The sequence below is a fragment of the Aegilops tauschii genome, chromosome 3 (genome assembly GCF_002575655.3).
Source record: "Aegilops tauschii subsp. strangulata cultivar AL8/78 chromosome 3, Aet v6.0, whole genome shotgun sequence".
Taxonomy (NCBI): Eukaryota; Viridiplantae; Streptophyta; class Magnoliopsida; order Poales; family Poaceae; genus Aegilops; species Aegilops tauschii.
The window spans coordinates 64161509-64182570 of NC_053037.3; the positions used below are offsets into that span (position 1 = coordinate 64161509).

The 21062-nt window shown below is 49.2% G+C and overlaps 1 protein-coding gene across 1 annotated transcript; it reads left to right on the forward strand.

Annotated features, from left to right (window-relative positions):
- Positions 1 to 2: 2 nt before the first annotated feature.
- On the forward strand, positions 3 to 19635 carry LOC123497550 (uncharacterized). The gene is made up of 2 exons (XM_073510026.1): positions 3 to 878; positions 19118 to 19635. Exons 1-2 carry the CDS (start codon positions 3 to 5, stop codon positions 19322 to 19324), a joined length of 1083 nt encoding a protein of 360 aa, XP_073366127.1. The 3' UTR covers positions 19325 to 19635.
- The last annotated feature ends 1427 nt before the right edge of the window (positions 19636 to 21062 follow it).

A 21062-nucleotide genomic window follows, 5' to 3' on the forward strand; every position in this document is an offset into this window, starting at 1 on the left:
ACATGAGGCCGCCCGACGAGATGCCGCCTGACGAGACACGGTCGTCCGTCGAGGCCGGCGCCGGCGCGGCCTGCGGCTCATCGCGGTCTAGCGCGGTGGATCCTCGCTCTATCCCGACGTCGTCGGCGCTCTCTCTCTCTCTCTCTACTCGTGCGGCGGCGCTGTCGGGTGGAGGGGCGGGGACTGCGGCAGCAGCGGGAGCGGATCCCGGCATGAGGACGGGTGGTGGGAGCACAGGAGATCTGCCGAGGCTGCGGCAGTGGCAGGTTCAGTTTTCGGACGAGACGGATCTCGACACATGGATCGTGGGGCGTCTTCGTTTCTCACCATCGTCGCGATGGATGGCTCTGTTGGATTTGGAAAACGATGTGTTGGCCGGCGATTATCTACCGGACGGCGATCAGATCGAGGTAGGTCTTCGGATTTCCTTGGATAACTATGTTGTTATCGTTGGTCATTGCGTGCAGGTTGATCAGATCCCGGTCGTGGACATTGTTGATTTGACGAACACAATGAAGACGGGGAGGGCGGCCGCCGGGATCCCGGCAGGGTCGCGGTCTGCTCCCTCCGGCGAGCGGCGGCAGGTGGGGGGGCGGTTCTGGGCCCTTGCCGACGCAGACGAGGACGAGGGGGATGAAGACGCGGATGCGGCGCCGTCATCTCCGCCTACTCCAACGCCCTCCGACCTGTTGTGTGAGTTCTTGGGTGTAGGGTATGAAGAAGATGAGGTCGCTTCCACCGTCGACAAGGTCTTGCCCCTCGAGGATCCGGCTAGGGTCGGGCTTCATGCGGGAGAAACCAAGGAGATGCTGCGCCGGGTGGTTCACCGGAGAACGGCGGTGACGGCGATCCGGCCGTGGAAGGGCCCCTTGCCTAAGGTACGTCTACCAGATTTAACTGTTTTCGATCTCATTCGGCCGGATTCATGGAATTTGGTCAAGAGACGTAAGAATGCTCGCCGGAAAAGTTCTCGATCGGCGTCGGAGGTGACCGCGGCATCGTCGCCGGCAGTCACGGCGATCCAAATCAGAAGCGCTCGCCAGGAGCGTTTGAATTTGCTCCTGGGCCGAGCTGAGCCGCATTCTGTTGGGCCGGTGAGTATTGTTGGGCCAAGGTCTGGTGGGTATGTGGCCCAGCCAGACTTGGTTCCAATCGATACTGAGGGGAGGGGCGCATGCACGTTTCGATCGTCTTCGCCTACTCCGTCGCCGCACCCTAGGGTTTTGCTTCGTCGAGCGCCGCGCCTGCGTACTGCCGGACCTGGTCAGGCTCGCCGCATTCCCCCTCTCGGCGCGATGGTTGGCTCTGGAGGCGCGCCTCCTCCCATGAAGTGGCCGCCTGCGCCTAGCGAGGCTGGTTGGGCTTCTGGGGCGACACCGCCGGGCCAAGGCAATGGCAGGGGCGCGCTGCCGCCGGGCCAAGGCAATGGCCGGGGCACGCTGCCGGCGTCGGAGTCGGGTGCTGGTCGTGGTGGCGTGCCACTCCCCAAGGCCGCTGCGGGACGCGGGTCGGGTGGCCCTGATGCGGCGCGCTATGCTGATGGAGCGCCCATGGGGAGGCCGCCGGCTCCGGTCGGGCGGGCGTGGTGGACCGGGCTCCGGTCCTCGGCCGGTGGCTCAAGGCGGTGCTGCGGTCGCAGCTGCGGGCCGGGGGGACGCCTAGACCGGCTCCTCCACCCCACGTCGTTGCTCGCCCGTCTCCGTCGTCGCAGTCCAACGGTACTGTGGCTGTGCCCCGGGGTCAGTGGGGGGATGACGGCTACGATGCCTACGGGGCTGGCCAGCATCGTGGTTCTTCGTCCACGGGTGGCGGGCGTGGCTATGCATGGCAAAGCGATGGCTCGGTTGAGAGGCCGTTCTTGGGTCCTACCGGTGGCTTCGTTGAGGGGCCTTCGGATCCGGGTCATCGGCAGCGAGGAGGGTACCGTGGCCATCGTGGTGGTCGGGGCGGTCGAGGGGGCCGGTACCGTCCACGTCCTCCGCCCCCACCTGTTGTTGTCGAGCAGATGACAGATTACGGGGCTGCCGAGGAGCCAGTGCTGCCCGGTCACGCTATGGAGGTGGTGACGGCTCTTGCTACTGTTCAGGTTCCTGAGAACGAGGTCATGGCTGATGTGTCTGTGGAGATGACGGACAGGGCTGAGTCTGATAGGGCGTCCAAGTGGGTGCGCAAGAAGGAAAAGATGCTTTGTTATCGATGTGGAGACAAGGGCCACTTCATTGCGGAGTGTGTGGCTCTGTTATGTGATACCTGCGGTAAGCTGGCACACGACTCTGGGGACTATCCGATACTGCGAGATCAGGCACCGTCGCTCATGATGTATGGAGTTTATTGTGCTGAGCTAACGTTTTTTGAGTCTCCGAATGAGCGAGAGGTTGCTGATGAGACCCCGAGCATGACTACGGGGATTGTCAAGGTCACCAGAGGGGAGGTCTCTGAGACACAGATTGTGCAGAGGCTTCGGGAGCTGGCCCCTGGGGAGTTCCAGTGGGACCTTGTCAGTCTCGCTGATAAGATGTTCAGAGTTGAGTTTCCTTCCGTGGAGGATCTGCAGAGGTTGCTGAGTTTTGGGATGTGTAAGGTGCCGGGAACTGATGGCATCCTTGAGTTTCAGGAGTGGAAGCGCGTGGAGCCTCAGGGTAAGCCGCTCACTCAAGCGTGGTTGCGATTCTCCGGGGGCCCCTCCAAGCCGTTGCAGGATGCTCGGGTTGTGGCCAGCTTGGGCATTTTGGTGAGGAAGCCTGAGCGTGTGGATATGGCGTTCACCAGAGCTCATGGGATTGCTCGGGTTCTGGTTAGTATTCTGAACATTGAGTATGTGCCGGAAGTGGTTAAGTGGGCTTATCGAGGCAGGATTTATAATCTGGTCATTGAGTTTGAGGATGAGAGCCTTTTGGCTGCGGCGTCTCACGAGGCCGACGTGGATATGTACGAGGGTGACGGCAGCGCGGGGGCAATGGAGTCGCCGGTCGAGGACTCTGGACGACAGATGTCCATGGGACCGGGGTCCGAGACCGCGACGTCCGGGGATGGAGCAGCCCCACCCTCCTCAGTGCCTACAACGACTCTGAGATTTGGGTCCTTCGAACCCTCTTCTGCACCCCCGAGGCTGTGGAGTGATCGGGTGGAGTCCGAGGAGGCTTTTGAGCTCGCGTTGCCTGCTTTGGGGTTTGAGGATACTGTTTGCACTATTCCTGGGGTTCTGGGGGATTCGCCGACCTCGGTCTGGGGAGAGGAGGAGGTGGGTCGGCAGGTGGCCACTCCCTCTCGTGCTCAGCACGCTGTACTCCCTCAGGACGTGACGCCGGTGTTCGTGGCTGGTTTGTCGGGAGGAGTCCCGGGGCAGGCGGCCTCGGGCTGCACTTCTCCTGCTGATGTAGGGGATTCCGGGCAGGTGGCACCCGTGTCCTTCTCTTCGTTGGGAAGGGGTCTGGGGCAGGTGGCCTCGGATTCTTCCCCTCCCGTCGCGTCTACCCCCTGCTGGTGGTGGCTGTGCCATTGGGAGAGGGTTCGGGGCAGGTGGCCCCGGAGCCCTCTTCTCCTGCGGCGCCTGTGGTGGTGGCCTCTCCGGTGCTGGGTGGGGAGTTTGGGCAGGCGACCCATGTGATCCCTTCACCCCGCTCGCTGTCGGCTCCGTCCTGCGGGGCGCGCCAGACGTCTGAGGCCCCGGTGAGTGCCTTTCCACTTCCTGGCGAGTCTGCTGGGGAGTCCGTGCAGGTGGGCCGGCCTAGCGGTTGGGGAAAGGCAGGAGGCCTTACCCCAACCAGGATCTCTCGGGAGGAGGTCATTGCGTTTGGAGGGATTCAGGATCCGATGTCTGAGGGGCGACAGGTGAGTGGCCGTCTCCAGACTCAGCCGGATGTGGACGACATACAGCAGCGGTGCGCCATGAGGGCGGCCAAGCTCCGTGATGTTGAGGTCACTACTGGTATGTCGGTCAATACTTCTAATTCTATTCTGCATTTTTCCAATGATGAGATTGTTGAAAATGCAAATCAATTAGGAGTGTCACTAGGTAGTAATGTCACTGAAATCTCTAATTCTGTTAATGATCTTCTGGATTTAGAGGCTGAGCGGGCCTTAGAGATGATTCGTAATATTGCGGCGGTTAAACCCATGAGTGATTCTGAGGTTGATGCGCTGGGGGTCAGGGCGCTCGACAATTTTTGTGTGGATCTTATGCCGCCCATTCCTGCGGCGGATGTAGAGGATGATTCTACTGAGATGGTTTTGGCTACACCTTTTGAGACTGGTTGTGAGGACCGGTTGCAGAGTCAAAATGTCTCTAAGCGCAAGTGGAAAAGGAAGGTGTACCCGGTGTCCGCAGTGCGTAGGAGTGCTAGGATTCGTACGGCTAAAAAATTCCATGATGAACTATGAGAGGAATCTTTTGGAATAGCAGAGGTCTAAAGGGCTTGGCTAAAAGAAGGTTTCTTGCTGAGGCGTCTGTCGAGCATTGTTTAGATTTTATCGCTCTATCGGAGACTGGTAGAGATAATTTTGCACCACAATTTCTAAATACTTTGTCGGGAGGTATTGATTTTGATTGGCATTGCCTGCCACCGAGAGGGAGATCGGGTGGCATCTTACTCGGTGTTAGATGCGAAGCGCTAGAGGTTCGAAGTGTGGTTATGGGTGACTTTGCAGTCAAGTTTCGGGTGCGTTCGAAGGAAGATGGGTTTAATTGGGCTTTGGTTGCGGTATATGGTGCCGCACAGCCCGAACTCAAGCCCGAGTTCTTGGCTGATCTCGTTCGGATTTGCGGTTCCGAGCAGCTTCCTATCCTGGTGGGGGGTGACTTCAATATAATTAGAAGGCGTGAGGATAAGAACAATGATAACTTTGACGGCAGATGGTCGTTCATGTTCAATACTATCATTGAAAGTCTGGACCTGAGAGAAATTGAGCTCTCGGGTAGAAAATTCACCTGGGCTAACGCGCTGCCAAATCTGACGTATGAGAAGTTGGATCGAGTGTTGGCTAGTGTCGATTGGGAACAGAAGTTCCCGCTAGTAACAGTCCAGGCTTTGTCCCGTGGAATTTCTGACCACACGCCGTTATTTGTGGACTCTGGTGAGGCCACCCACTTGGGAAACAAAAACGCGTTCTCCTTTGAGCTGGCTTGGTTTGAACGAGAAGGCTTCCTTGATCTCGTGGCCAGAGAATGGGCTAAGGATTTAGGAGGGAAGACTGCTCTTCAGCGCTGGCAGAATAAGATTAGGCATTTGAGGAGTTTCCTGCGTGGGTGGGCTAAGCATCTTAGCGGGATTTATAAGGTCGAAAAGGAAAGGCTCCTTTCCCTTATTCAGTCCCTAGATGTAAAAGCAGAAACAACCGTGCTGCCGGCCGCGGAGCTTCATGCCAAGCTTGACGCGGAGATGAGGCTGAAAGAACTTCTTCGAGAAGAGGAATCGAAGTGGGCGTTGCGGGCCAAGGTCCAATAGGCAAAGTTCTCGTCCATCGGTGGATACCGAAATGTCATCAACAATAGTAACACGGTCTTACTGACAGAGTTGTACATCGAGGTGTTTGCATAAGCAGTAAATTATTACTGCTTAGATCATATAGATCACAAGAAAGATTAAACAAAACAATGGAAAGGAAAATGTGTTTAAACACATATTTCAGGGGTATATCCTTCCCAAGGACAAGCAGAGCATGATATCCATGATTGGATAGAAGTAAAAACCCTTTAGGTAAGGGGAGAGAAATTTCATGACATCACCCATACAACGGTGTTTGGATAATGGACAAAAAAAAAATTAGCATTGTTCTTCAAATGCTCTTATTGAAAATCGGAGTACCACAGACATGTTTCGAGATAGCATTGACATGGTCTTCAAGCAAAGATGAGAATTTGGATACAGGAAGGATCCATCGGGAAAAACTTGTAGAATAAGTCTTACAATTTTCTCATGGAAGAATGGATAACCTTGCTAATAAGGAAACTATAACAACAGGTCATCCCGCCAGGTGTGCTGGGAATCATCACCTTACCGGGTCATTAAAGACCAGTGTTATAACTCTTGGAAAAATGTTCCAACCATCATATATGACCGAGATTCAGATATGATCGGTGTTTGGATACCTCAGACTCAGGATGCCTGAGAAGAAAAGGTGCAAAACAAATTGACGAGACGACATTGTAAGATTCTCGGGAAATTTACTACGGAAGCGAGTTCCGAAACAAAAGCTCATCATTAAACCAATGAAGGGATAAGGAGGTAGCTGATGAACTCAGCGACAATTCATCAAGACTTCAAAAAGATGGGTTTCCACAATTATGTGAACATGGAGATAAAATTAGTCAGATCAAATGATATGATGATGTATGCTCGAGGAAAACATACACAGTCAAACATTGGTTGAAATGTGCACCCGAAATATGGGCTAGGTAGCACGATCAATGTTCGAATGATGATTCATTAAGCCATAGATGTAGAATGAAACTATAGACCAATAACTTCAAAGCAATAGGGTTGCTAGAAGTTTAGAATTTACACATCACAGACCATTTGTCAGTATTTCGTTTAGAAACAACACGGGGACCAAGAAAGAATGGTGATGGTGAGAAGTATCACTGTACCAAGAATTCTTAAGAGGTGGAGTAATCCTCACGACATTCTTGACATAAAAGATGGTAATACTCCAAGGTAGAACATATCATAAGCTAGATAGCAGGGAAATCAAGATACAACACAAAATATGAACACGTTTGTGTTGGGGGGAGGCAAGAATGTTGTCGATGATAACACAATTCATCGAGGGGCAAGGATGGTATTTCTCATCATGAACACAGTTGACATCTCGGAAGAAGTCAAAGTGTTGAAGGTGATCCGACACATTTGCAGGGAGGTTTCGAGAGGATGCAATCAAACAACAACGGCAACAAGCAAGGGAATGACGTAGTGGCAAGTTATAGGATCAAAATATAAGATGCAAGCTCGGAACCAAGGTTGCCTTTCAAGACAAGCAACATGATGTTGAAAGCTCGACGTAAGTCGTGCTCACACACTGAAGAATCCGTGCACCAGAGAAAGATGAGGTAGCACGGTCAAAGATAGCAAGACCAGGATGCAGCCGATAGTCTAGGAATGACCAGATTGAGTTCATAATTTCCTCGTAAAAATACTAGGGGTATTTGATTTGTAGTGCGGAATAATTTCACTAGTCGGTGTCCTCGGTTGATAACAACCTAGAACCCGTAGAGTGATTACGACAAGGAAAGACATTACTTCAACAAAGTTAGTAAGATGTGGTGCAATGGCAAGACATCTTCGAGATACCAGGGGGTAATACTCGAAGGTTGAACATGATAGAAGTAGTACCGGGTCATTGACCTATGACAGTAGATACTTCAACCTTGCCAAAAATAGACGAGGCACTGGAATGAATTCCCATCAGATATATTAGATCTGGACAACATGGTCGGAACCATAACTGTAAGGAATCAATTTCAAGAATACTGAAAGAATCATACAGCTGGATAATCATTTTGCAAGAAGCTTTCGAGACGGTCTACATCATTTTCATGGGCATGAACATGAAGTTCAAGGTCGACTCCCACTTCTTTAATGCATATCATTTCATTCACCTCTCGCTTTGATAAAACTGTAGTGTTGGAATTTTATCTGGTAGAACACCGGAAGAGTATGACTTGTGAAAACTTTTGGGTTCTCACGGATTAGGGGAAGGCATAGGTTCAACCCATCGGGCATCTTAGTAACATATACCACAAGTTTCAAAAGTAAATACACAAGCTCGAAAGCATAGCATGGTTGGCCAAGCAGAGGATACAATTTACCAAAGGCATTATGTATCAGCGGAAGAACTCACAAAGTGATTGAATATGAAGGACGTTGTCGGATAAAAATCCAACAATGGATCGGGCGATCCACAACGGAGCTGATGTGAGTATCGATACTCACTCGGAGGAAGAAAGAATGCAGAGGCATCAGATTCAAGAATCACCTGATTAGTCTGATGCTTAAATAGAAAGAAATTATGGTTTCCAAAACGAAGGATCAGAAGCAGACGCTCTGATCAAGGATGGATAAGTTGAAAACACTTAGTTGGACAATCAATAAAGGTTTGAATTGCCGAGAACCAACTCATGTCCGGAATGACGTCTGAGTCAGAAAGATAATTTTTAAAAAGGATAACCTGTTATCGAAGACTACTAGTCATATGGAATTAACCATAATGCAAGCAGGCAAGAATTTCAAGAATAACAGGCTATAGAGGATTTTCGAAAGATCGAAAAGTATTCCGAAGAATTTTGTGAGACACACGAATCATCTGGGGATGAGCGGATACTCTATAAGTGCGAGAAATTGTCCGTAGGGATATTCAGGTGGCAAGAACTGCAAGATAGTAGGCACAAAATATTCTCGGAACAATAGAGAGGATTTCAGGGTATCTTGTAATAACAAGATCAACTGGGAAACATTGTATGAATGGTGAGTATACGTGGTTATCCATAGGAGTTTATCGATGGAAGGGAATTGCAAAAGCGATGAAAACAAGTTCTCGGGTTAACAACGGAGAGTGTCTTCAGGGTCCTCACGTGCAGCAGACGATCATCAGTAATAAGGGGCTCTCCGGGTGAAAGTGATAACGAGATCCTAATGTTAGAATTAGCAAAATTCGTTTAACCCGAATAGAAGAGAGATCAGAGTCCCAGAGTATAGACAAGGAGTAAAAGAACCTAGTACCACCCAATGACGACGTGGGCCCGTAAGCCACACAGCCATGTTAGTAAAAGTTTTTCAATGACTAGACTCGACTTTGGCCAAGGAGTTGGAAAGGGGGATTCCTACAGGCAGTCGGCTCTGATACCAACTTGTGACGCCCCCGATTTGACCGTAGACTAATCATGCACGCAAATGTGTACGATCAAGATCAGGGACTCACGGGAAAGATATCACAACACAACTCTACAACATAAGTAAGTCATACAAGCATCATAATACAAGCCAGGGGCCTCGAGGGCTAGAATACAAGTGCTCGATCATAGACGAGTCAGCGGAAGCAACAATATCTGAGTACAGACATAAGTTAAACAAGTTTGCCTTAAGAAGGCTAGCACAAAAGTAGTAACGATCGAAAAGGCAAGGCCTCCTGCCTGGGACCTCCTAACTACTCCTCGAAGCCGAACTCCATGTAGAATCATCCTCGGGATCTCTAGCTTCTGGACTCCAGCATCTGGTTGCGACAATCAGGTATAGAAAGGGGAAAAGAGGGAGAAAGGCAACCGTGAGTACTCATCCAAAGTACTCGCAAGCAAGGAGCTACACTACATATGCATGGGTATATGTGTAAAGGACCATATCGGTGGACTGAACTGCAGAATGCCAGAATAAGGGGGGGATAGCTAGTCCTGTCGAAGACTACGCTTCTGGCCATCTCCATCTTGCAGCATGTAGAAGAGAGTAGATTGAAGTCCTCCAAGTAGCATCGTATAGCATAATCCTACCCGGCGATCCCCTCCTCGTCGCCCTGTTAGAGAGCGATCACCGGGTTGTATCTGGCACTTGAAAGGGTGTATTTTATTAAGTATCCAGTTCTAGTTGTCATAAGGTCAAGGTACAACTCCGGGTCGTCCTTTTACCGAGGAACACGGCTATTCGAATAGATAAACTTCCCTGCAGGGGTGCACCACATAACCCAACACGCTCGATCCCATTTGGCCGGACACACTTTTCTGGGTCATGCCCGGCCTCGGAAGATCAACACGTCGCAGCCCCACCTAGGCTCAACAGAGAGGTCAACACGCCGGTCTAAATCCTATGCGCGCAGGGGTCTGGGCCCATCGCCCATTGCACACCTGCACGTTGCGTACGCGGCCGGAAGCAGACCTAGCCTAGCAGGCGTTCCAGTCCAATCCGGCGCGCGCCGCTCCGTCGCTGACGTCAAGAAGAGCTTCGGCTGATACCACGACGTCGAGTGCCCATAACTGTTCCCGCGTAGTTAGTTAGTGCGTATAGACCAAATGGCCAGACTCAGATCAAATACCAAGATCTCGTTAAGCGTGTTAAGTATCCGCGAACGCCGACCAGGGCCAGGCCCACCTCTCTCCTAGGTGGTCTCAACCTGCCCTGTCGCTCCGCCATAAAGTAACAGTCGGGGGCCGTCAGGAACCCAGGCCCACCTCTACCGGGATGGAGCCACCTGTCCTTTCAGCCCCCTCATCAGAATCACTTGCGGGTACTCAACGAGTCGACCCGACTTTAGTCACCACATGTGTCATGTGTATAAAGTATATATACCCGTGATCACCTCCCGAAGTGATCACGGCCCAGTAGTATAGCATGGCAGACGGACAAGAGTGTAGGGCCACTGATGGAACACTAGCATCCTATACTAAGCAGTAGGATAGCAGGTAAGGGTAACAACTGTAGCAACAATGACAGGCTATGCAGCAGAATAGGATTAACCGAAAGCAGTAACTTGCTACACTACTCTAATGCAAGCAGTATAGAGAAGAATAGGCGATATCTGGTGATCAAGGGGGGGGCTTGCCTGGAAGCTCAGCCAAGAAGGAGGGGTCGTCGGTGACGTAGTCGTACTCAATCGCATCAACGCCGGTCTCGGGGTCTACCGGAGAAGAAGAGGGGGGAAGAAACAATAAATACGGAGCAAACAAAGCATCACAAAATATAACAAGGCAATACGTGGTGCAGGGGTGAGCTAACGCAGTACTAGGTGATACCGGCAAAGGGGGAAAACATCCGGGAAAGTATTCCCGGTGTTTGGCATTTTCGGACAAACGAGCCGGAGGGGGAAAGTTGCGTGTTTGCTATGCTAGGGATGTGTGGCGGACGAACGGGCTGCGTATTCGGATTCGTCTCGTCGTTCTGAGCAACTTTCATGTACAAAGTAATTTCATCCGAGTTACGGATTATTTTTTATGAAATTCTAAAGTTTTATTATTTTGAATATTATTAATTCGAATTTAAAAAGGAATTGGCTAGGTGCACACAGCAGCAGCTTAGTTTCAGTGGCTTACAAGTGGGGTCCAATGGTTGGGTTGACCTAGTCCAGGGTGACCAGTCAACAGGGAGTTTGGCCCACATGTCATAGACTACACCTAATAATAGAAATAGGCCTACCCAATTAACTAAACTAATTAAGTACAAGGGCCCACTTGGCATATGATAGTTTAGCCCCTAATCTAACCTACTACTAATTAAATGGACCGGCCATTAGTCTAGCCGTGCCTCACGGCTGGGCATGCGCAGCCACGGCCTGAAGCACACGAGGCATCCAGGAGCAGCCACACGAGAGGCGCGCGAGCTGTGGGCATGGCGTGCACGCGGGGCATGCACGGGAGGGCGCAAGGCACGGTCGAGGTGGCCAAGGCGAGCGGCACAGGCAGGGCCTTGCGGCAGGGAGCAGAGCACCAACAGGGTGAGCAGCGGGGCAACAACAAAAGAGCAGCAGCAAGCAGCCGCATGGAGCAGGAGCAGCGGTAAGAGGAGCCGCGTGCAGCGTGGCAGATGGCTGCAGGCACAGGGGCGCGGCCACGGGCGGCCGGGTGCGGTCACGGCGGCCGGGCGCGCGCAGGGGGCGACGGGCAGCAACGTTCTAGAGCAGCAGCAGCGCGGTCACGCACGGGAGCTTGAGCTCCAGCCACGGCGGCCGAAGTGCGGGCGGCTAAAAGGCGACGGATCGAGGGGGAGAGCAGGGGGAGCGGGGTTTTTGGAAGAGGAGCTCACAATGGTTCCAACGGAAGCGACGGGAAGGCCGGAGGTGGACTGGAGGCGAGGCAATCGTCGACGGCGGCCGATGATGTACGCGGTGAATAGGAGGTCGATGGCAAGCGCACGGGACGGCTCCGCTCGATTTGATGCTCTGGATGGACGAAGTCGACGGTGGCGGTCCTCCTGGACTAGTCAGTGCGGCCAGGGAGCGGTCGTGGCCATGGCAACGGCGACGACGCGGTGACGACAGCGAGCGGCGGCGTTCGGGTGAGAGGGCATGGGGGTGCGAGAGGAAAGGGGTGGCCTAGGGTTCGAGGAGGGGCCAGGGTGGTCTTATCCCATCTATGGAACCGCGGGATCAACGACGCGTGTGCATCGGCGGCGTCGACGTGCATGCCGCGTCCACGGCGCCTCTGGTGAACAGGGGAAGGAGATGACCGCTATGGTGGGTTGGGCCTGTACTATAGCTAGTGGGCTCAAGTGCATAGTGCCCTTTAGCTCTTTTATTATTCTCATAGTTTTGTAACTTTTATTCTTTCTGTTTTGACTTTAATTTTAATTGCAAACTAGTTTTATAAAATGTGAAACTTGGTCCGTAAATAGTGTTGCTAATTTAGACTCTGCCACAAAAAGGTTTGGGAGTTACTTAAATGTTTTGGAATTTTATAGTTTGGAAAAGCATTTTAAGTTACTGTTTTGACCCTGTTTTAGTTATTTTTGGGCATTTAAATACCTTACAAAATGTTGGTTAGTATATGTTAATTACTTAGAGAATATTTGCAACTCAACAAACATTTTGTCTTTTAAATTTTGAAGAAAACAATTTGACATGCAATTTGAATTTGAGTTTGATTTGGAACCAAGTGATGTTTGGCAAACTAATTGTGATGACTTGGCACTCATTACCAGGGGATTACTGTAGTCTAATTATCCGGGCGTCACAATAGAAGACTGAGGGGGCCGTGCCCCCCCATCACGTACACGTACAAGGCCATGACTGCATGAGCCTGCTCGGGGCTGCTCGATGTAACTTCAAACTGTTAAAACTAATTCTGTAATTAGGGAAAAATCTCCCCTTGCCTAAACGTCGTTGCGGTTTGTCCCGCAACCGACGCCTTCCTTCGATCTTCTGGAACCGACGCCCCGTCGAGGGATCGTCGTGTCTCTTCGGGACATATAAAAGGGGCCTGTAACCATCGATCAAGATACTCGATCACTTTTGATTCGAAACACGTTATCACGCACGTAAAACAGCCAGCGAGAGCAAAAGAAACAACAGAGAAAGGAGAAGAGAGGGAGCACTCGCCGCCGTTTTCTACGGGGACAATCCGATGGAAGAGGAATTATGCCTTGTGGACAGTGGTACCACAAACTCCATACTGAGGAGATGAAATATTTCCAAACTCTGAAAAAGATGAATGGAGATATTCTAACTATCGCTGGACGCGATACATTGATTGTTGGTATTGGAAGTGCCATATTTACCCTCCCAAGCGGTACACAAGTGACGATTGAGGATGCTTTATTGTATCCCGACTCATCACGTACCCTGATCAGTTATCGAGATATCCGTAAGAATGGTTTTCACATTGAAACCCATGAAGAAAACAAAGAGGAGTATCTACTCTTTACTAAAGATCACGGATATGGCAAAAAGGTACATGAGAAAATTCCTTCTCTATCGTCTGGTTTGTACTATACGTACATCAAACCCGTGGAACATGTTGCATACAAAGTAATTTTCCAGAATGTTAACGTATTCCAAACCTGGCATGATCGCCTAGGTCATCCTGGAATAGGGATGATGAGAAAAATTACTAGCAATTCCATTGGTCATAATTTGCTTGAGTCAAAATTTCCTCAATCTTCTGATTTTGTGTGCACATCTTGTGCCACGGGAAAGCTAATTTTGAGGCCCTCGCACCTCAAAATACAAGCTGAACCACTTCAGTTCTTTGAACGTATTCAAGGAGACAGTTGTCGTCTCATTCAACCATTATCTAGACCTTTTCGGTATTTCATGGTTCTGATTGACGCATCTACACGATGGTCACATGTGTGTCTTCTATCCACACGAAATCATGCATTTGCCAAGATAATGAGGCAAGTCATTAAGTTGCAAGCCCATTATCCAGAAAGTTGAATCAAGTCAATTCGAATGGACAATGCTGTAGAATTCTCCTCACGTGCTTTCAATGATTATTGCATGGCTTTGGGGATTGAAGTTCAGCACTCTGTTCCATATGTCCATACACAAAATGGTTTGGCTGAAGCATTGATTAAGAGGATCAAACTCATTGTAAGACCTTTGTTGACGAATTGCAACTTGCCAACCTCTTGTTGGGGTCACGCTGTTTTACACGTTGCTGACTTGATACAATTGAGGCCAACTGCATATCACAGTTCTCCCCCTCTGGAATTGGTACGTGGAAATCCTCCAAGCATTTCCCATCTGCGTAAGTTCGGATGTGCTGCATACATCCTGATCTCACCACCACGACGGACATCTATGGGCCCACACAGGAAGTTGGGGATCTATGTGGGGTACAAATCGCCGTCGATTATCAAGTACCTGGAACACTGACTGGGGATCTATTCACAGCCTATCACGCTGATTGCATATTTAATGAGGAACATTTTCCGGCATTAGGGGGAGATTTCAAGTACCAAAAAGAATGCCCGAAAATTGATTGGAATGCTCATGCCATTTCATCCTCTGATCCACGTACCCAAGAGAACGAACTTCAAGTTCGGAAGATCATTAATTTGCAACATCTTGCAAATAATCTGCCAGATTCATTTACTGATTTGAAAGGTGTTACAAAATCCTTAAACCCGGCCAGAAACGCGCCAGAACGAGTGGAGGTACCAATAAAAACCACTCAAATCCCTATTCCTAAAAAGAGGGGGACTAGTACGACCTCTGACCTGGAGCATGCTTCTAGCAAGCAGCAAAGGAAATCGAGGAGAAAAACCTCGGAGTCAGTAAATGCAGGTCAACTCAACGTTGACAAACACCTGATGGGTAGTATACACCCAGTGGAAGGGCAACTTTCACAACCCAGTTCCAGTGTGCACAAACTGACTGGGACATCGGAACACCCAAACTCGATCGTATTGGGAAATCACGAAGAGTCACTAGGGGTGCAGGAAATTTCCATCAACTATGTTGATTCTGGAGAATCATTTGACCGTAGGACTACGACTGTCGACATATATTTTGCTGAAATGATTGCAGATACCCTTCTCACTGATCATGATCCAAGGTCTATCATTGAGTGTCAAAAGCGCTCCGACTGGCCTAAATGGAAGGATGCAATCCAAGCAGAAATTGCCTCGCTTAACAAAAGAAAGGTATTCACTGAAATAATACCTACACCTCCCAGTGTTTTCCCTGTGGGATTCAAATGGGTTTTTCTCCGGAAATGGAATGAGAACAATGAGGTGGTGAGATATAAAGCAAGGCTCGTAGCACAAGGTTTCACGCAGAAACCCAACATTGATTTCACTGAAACATATTCTCTAGTAATGAGTGCAACCACTTTCCAATACCTTATATCCTTGGCAATGCAAAATCGTCTATCTATGTAGTTGATGGACGTCGTCGCCGCATATCTTTACGGGTCACTAGATTCGGACATATATATGAAGGTTCCTGATGGAATCTCTGTCCCGAATAAAAATGCAAAACGCAACATGTATTGTGTAAAGCTGAATAATTCATTATATGGCTTAAGGCAGTCGGGGCGGATGTGGTACAACCGACTGAGTGAGTTCCTTCTTCAGAAAGGTTACTCCAATAGTGTTGATTGCCCATGTGTCTTCATCAAGAAGTCCTCTACATGATTTTGCATCATTTTTGTGTATGTTGATGATCTCAACATCATCGGCAAGACATTGATGAAGCACGCAATCACCTAAAGATGGAATTTGAGATGAAGGATTTGGGTAAAACCAAATTTTGCTTAGGCATTCAACTTGAGCACCTTCCCTCGGGAATCATGGTACACCAATCTGCCTATATCCAGAAAATATTGGAGAAATTCAATATGGACAAATCCTATCCATCTAAAACTCCCATGGTGGTTCGATTTCTTGATGTGGAGAAAGATCCGTTCAGACCAAGGGATGATGGAGAAGAGGTGTTGGGACCTGAAGTTCCATACCTCAGTGCCGTTGGAGCACTTATGTATCTTGCAAATTGCACAAGACCTGATATTGCATTTGCAGTGAATCTACTTGCTAGACATAGCGTGGCTCCCACCAAACGTCATTGGTCTGGAGTGAAGAATATCTTTCGATATCTCCAAGGCACAAAGGATCTTGGTCTATTTTTCCAGTTCCAGAAAAATTAGGACTCTGATATGATTGGATATGAAGATGCCGGCTATTTATCTGATCCCCATAATGCCATATCTCAGACCGGCTTCATGTTCCTACATGGTGGCATTGCTATATCATGGAAGTCTTCAAAACAGACTCTGGTGGCAACATCTACCAATCATTCTGAAATAATTTCATTATTTGAAGCAACATGTGAATGTGTATGGCTTCGCAGAATGATAAACCACATACAACAGTCATGTGGAATTGGTTCGATAGAATCACCTACCATTATCTATGAAGATAATGTGTCCTGTGTTGCGCAGATGCAAACAGGATACATAAAGAGTAATATCACCAAGCATATTTCTCCTAAATGTTTTTTCCCCATAATCTTCAGAAAAGCGGGGAAATAAGCATTCTGCAAGTCAAATCATGCGACGACCTTGCTGATTTATTTACCAAGTCTCTACCAAATTCTACATTCCCGAAATGTGTTCATGGAATTGTGTAATTAGGGGAAAATCTCCCCTTGCCCAAACCGTCGTTGCGGTTTGTCCCGCAACCGACGCCTCCCTTCGATCTCCTAGAACCGACACCCCCTCGAGGGATCGTCGTGTCTCTTCGGGACATATAAAAGGGGCCTGTAACCATCGATCAAGATACTCGATCACTTTTGATTCGAAACACAAACCACGCTCGCCTCTCTTTCCCCAACCACGCTCGCCCTGCCGCTGGGCACGGCGGGTCGCCGGGTCGCCTAACTGCCTCCATCCAGGAACCAAGCCGCCACACGGCGGGCGGCTTATATAGGCGGCGCTTGTGTGGCCGCCATGTGTACGCGTGGAGGGCGAGGTATGCGAGTCGCCCTGTCTTCACTGCACCGCCCGTGAGGCATCAATGAAGGAGGCTGACCGGCGCGGCAGCGCGCGGCAGCTTTGGCATTGATTCCCCTGCGGGAACCGAGGCGATGAGGACGACGAAGCGACGAGAAGAGCCGAGTCGCTGCCAAGGAGGGGCCACCTATTTTCGCGCCAAAAACGATTCAGCTGACGCCCCCAAGCGCCCCCAGCGCGCTAGGTTCGGCCTGGGTCCGCCGGCGCCAATTTCGGCCCGAGCCGGCGAAAAAAGGGCCTTTGGGGGCGTGACTGGGCCGATTTTTCGGCGCCGGCGGCCAAAAAATCGCCTGGGTGGCCTTGTTGGGGGCACGGCTGGAGATGCTCTGAGGTAGATCGATCGGCGCGTGTGTCGCCTAGGTTAGGCGACGCGGGGGGCTTTTCCGTATGTCTTGTTTCAGGGCTTTCTTATACCTACGAAGCCATTAACGTAAATGTTACGTAATTAGCCACATGACAAATTATGATTGGGATGTGGGGAAGGAGGGCCCCACCCCAGTTAAATTCGGGGGGAAGAGAATTGTGTTTTGAGGGAAAGTTACCTAAGCTTTCGTAACTCGTTTCCTATAAGTGTAGGATTTTTCCTCCTTCACTCCGTACTAAAATATAAGACATTTTTGCATCATCTTATATTTTGGTACATGCTTTTACAGTTGAATTGGTACAGAGGTAGTATTTGTTGCTATGTATGACAGGGTGTCGGCCAATCGCACAGAGCGATGTGAGTGTGCAGGTCTGTAGCTCTATAAAAATCCGGTTTTGGGACTGATCTAGAAGGTTCCGGTCCTTTTTTTCGTTTTGGTTTCCCCCTTTTCAGTTTTTTCCTTTCCACTTTTTCTAGAAAATGTTCACAGTTTTCAAAATATGTTTGCGGAATGCTAAAAATGTTCCATTTTTTTAAATATTCACAAGCTTCAATAAAATCATATTTTAAAATGTTCTAAATTTCCGAGAAGGTTTAGAATTTTCAACAAGTGTTTACTAGAGTTTTTTTTTAAATGTTGCCTTTCTTTCCAATAATGTTCACGTTTTACAAAACAAAGCTCACAAATATCTTAAAAAATGTTCAATTTTTTTAATATCCATCTTTTGTAAATGTTCTTGATTTTTTTTAAATGCAATTAAAAAACCATTTAAAAAAATTATTATCCATGTTTTCTTGATCGAATGAGCTCTCCATCTCCATGTAGTACTAGTAGTATCAGTTGTGGGATTCTAACTTTGATGAATTTCATGAACGGTGTCTTTTCTGGTGACTTAGATGATTGATGGCAAAGAGAGAAATGTTTCTGATTATTCTGGTACATGACTAGATGATCTTCTGAAGCATCTACCGGAGAGATGCGCCGAAAACGAGTGTATGTAGTGCCGTATTTTTACCCTGTTTACCGGCATCCGGCACAGTGAAAATCGTCGTGTTGGACTGAACCAGCGAGAGGCAGAAGCAGAGCGAACTCAGACACCAAAAAAAACCATGTGCCGTTAATGCGAGGCGAGGTCCCCGCTGCGACGCAGCAGCAGGGAGCGCTGCAGCCTAGGCAGGCCGAGGAGGAGAAAAGCCTGCGCACTTTTCCTAAATCCGCTCTACTCCTACCCCCGTAGCCTTTCGATGCTACGACGGCACGCCCGAACTCTCTGAAGCGGCAGCCGCCCATGCATGCACACCCGCAGGCCACAGCCACGCAGCAATGGACTAGTTTCCGTGCCCATAACTCTCACGGCCTGCAGCCGGTCATGGCATCGCCATTTCATTTAGGAGTACATGCACGCGTCTAGCTAGTCATCTCCTAGCTAGGCTGCGGAAACCTTATCCCAGAAACAGAGGAGGAGCAGCAGGAGAAGAGCGCCGGCTCCAACAGGATCTTTGTGCTCCTAGGAAACGAGGAGCGGAGAGCAGAGCAAAGTCGGAGACGCTCTGGGCCTGCCATTTCACTGCCGGCCTCGCGTCGCGTGATCGACCGATGCGTGGGGCTCGGCGGCAGCGGCGCAGGCCGCGGGAGCGCGACGTGGCGGCCTGGCTCTTCTTCCTCGCCTGCTGCCTCCTTGTGCTCGCCGTGTCCAGAGCAGAGGAGCCGCGCGCATCGCCGGTACATCTCTTCGTAGCTCGCCGTCTGTTTTTCCAGCACCTTGTGGTCGCTTGATGCATGCAGCACATATGTACACGCATGATGCATGACGCGTTGGTTGATTGTTCAGGTGAGCGCGAGAGGAGGAGGAGGAGGGGAGGAGCAGCGGCTGAGCAGGGTAGGGTCGAGGCCGCCGTGCTGCGTGTGCGAGCAGAGGTGCGGCGGCTGCGCGCCGTGCACGGCCGTGCAGGTGCGCGCCGGAGTCCGGCCGCTGTGCGCCAACTACGAGCCCGTCAGGTGGAAGTGCAAGTGCGGCGACGCCGTCTTCGACCCATGACTCCGTGACCGTCAGATCAGATCAGTGCACGGCAAGCAGCAGCGGCGGATAGGTGATGCCGTTTGCCATCGCCATGCAATGTACAGTAAGTAGAAATAAAGTCTGCATGCATGCATGGCTGGTACTAGGAGTAAATAGCACTCCGTAATTCATTTTCTCGGCCTTGATTTTCTATAAATCTGGAAGAAAAGAAGAAAGGACGCTCCGGGTGTATATGCTCGTGTCATGTTTATGTTTTTCATCGGAGATGAGAGCTCTCTAAACTCTAATTGAGCGCGGCATATGCTAATATGCTATGCATTTCTCGCAAATGTGTGCGCTCTTGTTATGCTCGCATTGTTGATTGAAGATAAGCGCTCTCAAATATGAGCGACATTGGCATTCCTCACAAACGCTGGCTGTGAGGAGTTTTCCGCCAGAGGAATCAGATGGGAATCTGGAATGTAGGCACGGTCGTCAATGTACTCACAAAGGGAGGAAAAGGTCTTTTTTGGGACTTATGGTGTGTTTGGATGGTTGCCAATACCTACCCTTCCCATTATTTGGTCATGACCAAACTTTGGTGCTTGTTTGGATGGTTGTCAACATGTTGGCCTGCACATGACTTTTATTGGCAACTCTAGCTAAACTATTTAAACAGTGTTGGTAAGTGCATGGGCAAGCAAAAGGTTGACCAAAATATTGCATAGCCAAAATTTTGATTGGGCTAAGTTGAGCTTAAGCCAAACATACCGGCCCCAAAGATGTCTAACCGTTGTCCAATAACTCCATAAAACCCTAAAACGTCATCGTCATTTCATTCTCCTTCGACTATGAGGAATCAAAGACTTGGACTATATGGTAGTTTTAGTAATGGTTAACCCCATTTTTAGTTTACTTTTTCCTGAGAAATTTTAGTTTACTTTGTTAAATTTATGGTAGAGTTTACTCTGTTAGTTTTGGCCCATTAATTATATAGTTGGACACACGTGTGACGCAATATTTCTTTAACGGTTGCCCCATCATAATTATGTATCCAATTAGGGTCCATCCTATATTAAATGGGTTGGCCCATTTAGAACCAAATTGAATTTTATCTCATTGTCTTTCCTATGCATTTAGGCCTGGATTATTTAGCATTCTTTTTCGAACCCATGTAGTCCCTCGCCAAATTTATGAACTTTCTTTTTCAACCCATTATACCATAAAAAGACCATCACAACTAAATAAATATAGCGGTCACAATAATTCAACACAACATCAACATCACGCAAATAACTATATGTTACATCCATTGGAAGTGGCTCAGCCAAACAGGGGCACACGACCGCATGAATCGCATCTCCAAACATATGTACGACTACCCTTGCTTTTATGTTAACCCTTGCAATAGAGTGAGCTTTCCGTCTTCCAACCATCCCAGATCCTATAGATAACATCGCACGGGGTTGAAGATACATGATCATCCAGTGATCATGCATTTATATTTGTATGGTGTTTCTAAAAGAACACATGCAATAACTTCGTAGTTCTAAAATATAACACCGAAATTGCATCATCCACATGCAAAAGATAGTTAAACTGAGTATGCATATCTTCTATCTTCAAATATACAATGTTGGTAATTAAACTTGGTAGTAGTAGCTAGTCACACAACTAAATATTATTGCATGCAAATTAGTAGTAGCTAGCTAGTAATAAAAAAACAAGGTGAAGCATTCGCTACAATAAGCACTCATCCCCCCCCCCCCAACACACA

Excerpts from the sequence above, each read along its gene's own strand:
- LOC123497550 (XM_073510026.1), top strand. The coding sequence starts at position 3 with ATGAGGCCGCCCGACGAGATGCCGCCTGACGAGACACGGTCGTCCGTC. Across the intron at positions 879-19,117 it reads GGAAGGGCCCCTTGCCTAAG|GTGAGCGCGAGAGGAGGAGG; the intron begins GTACGTCTACCA and ends TTGATTGTTCAG.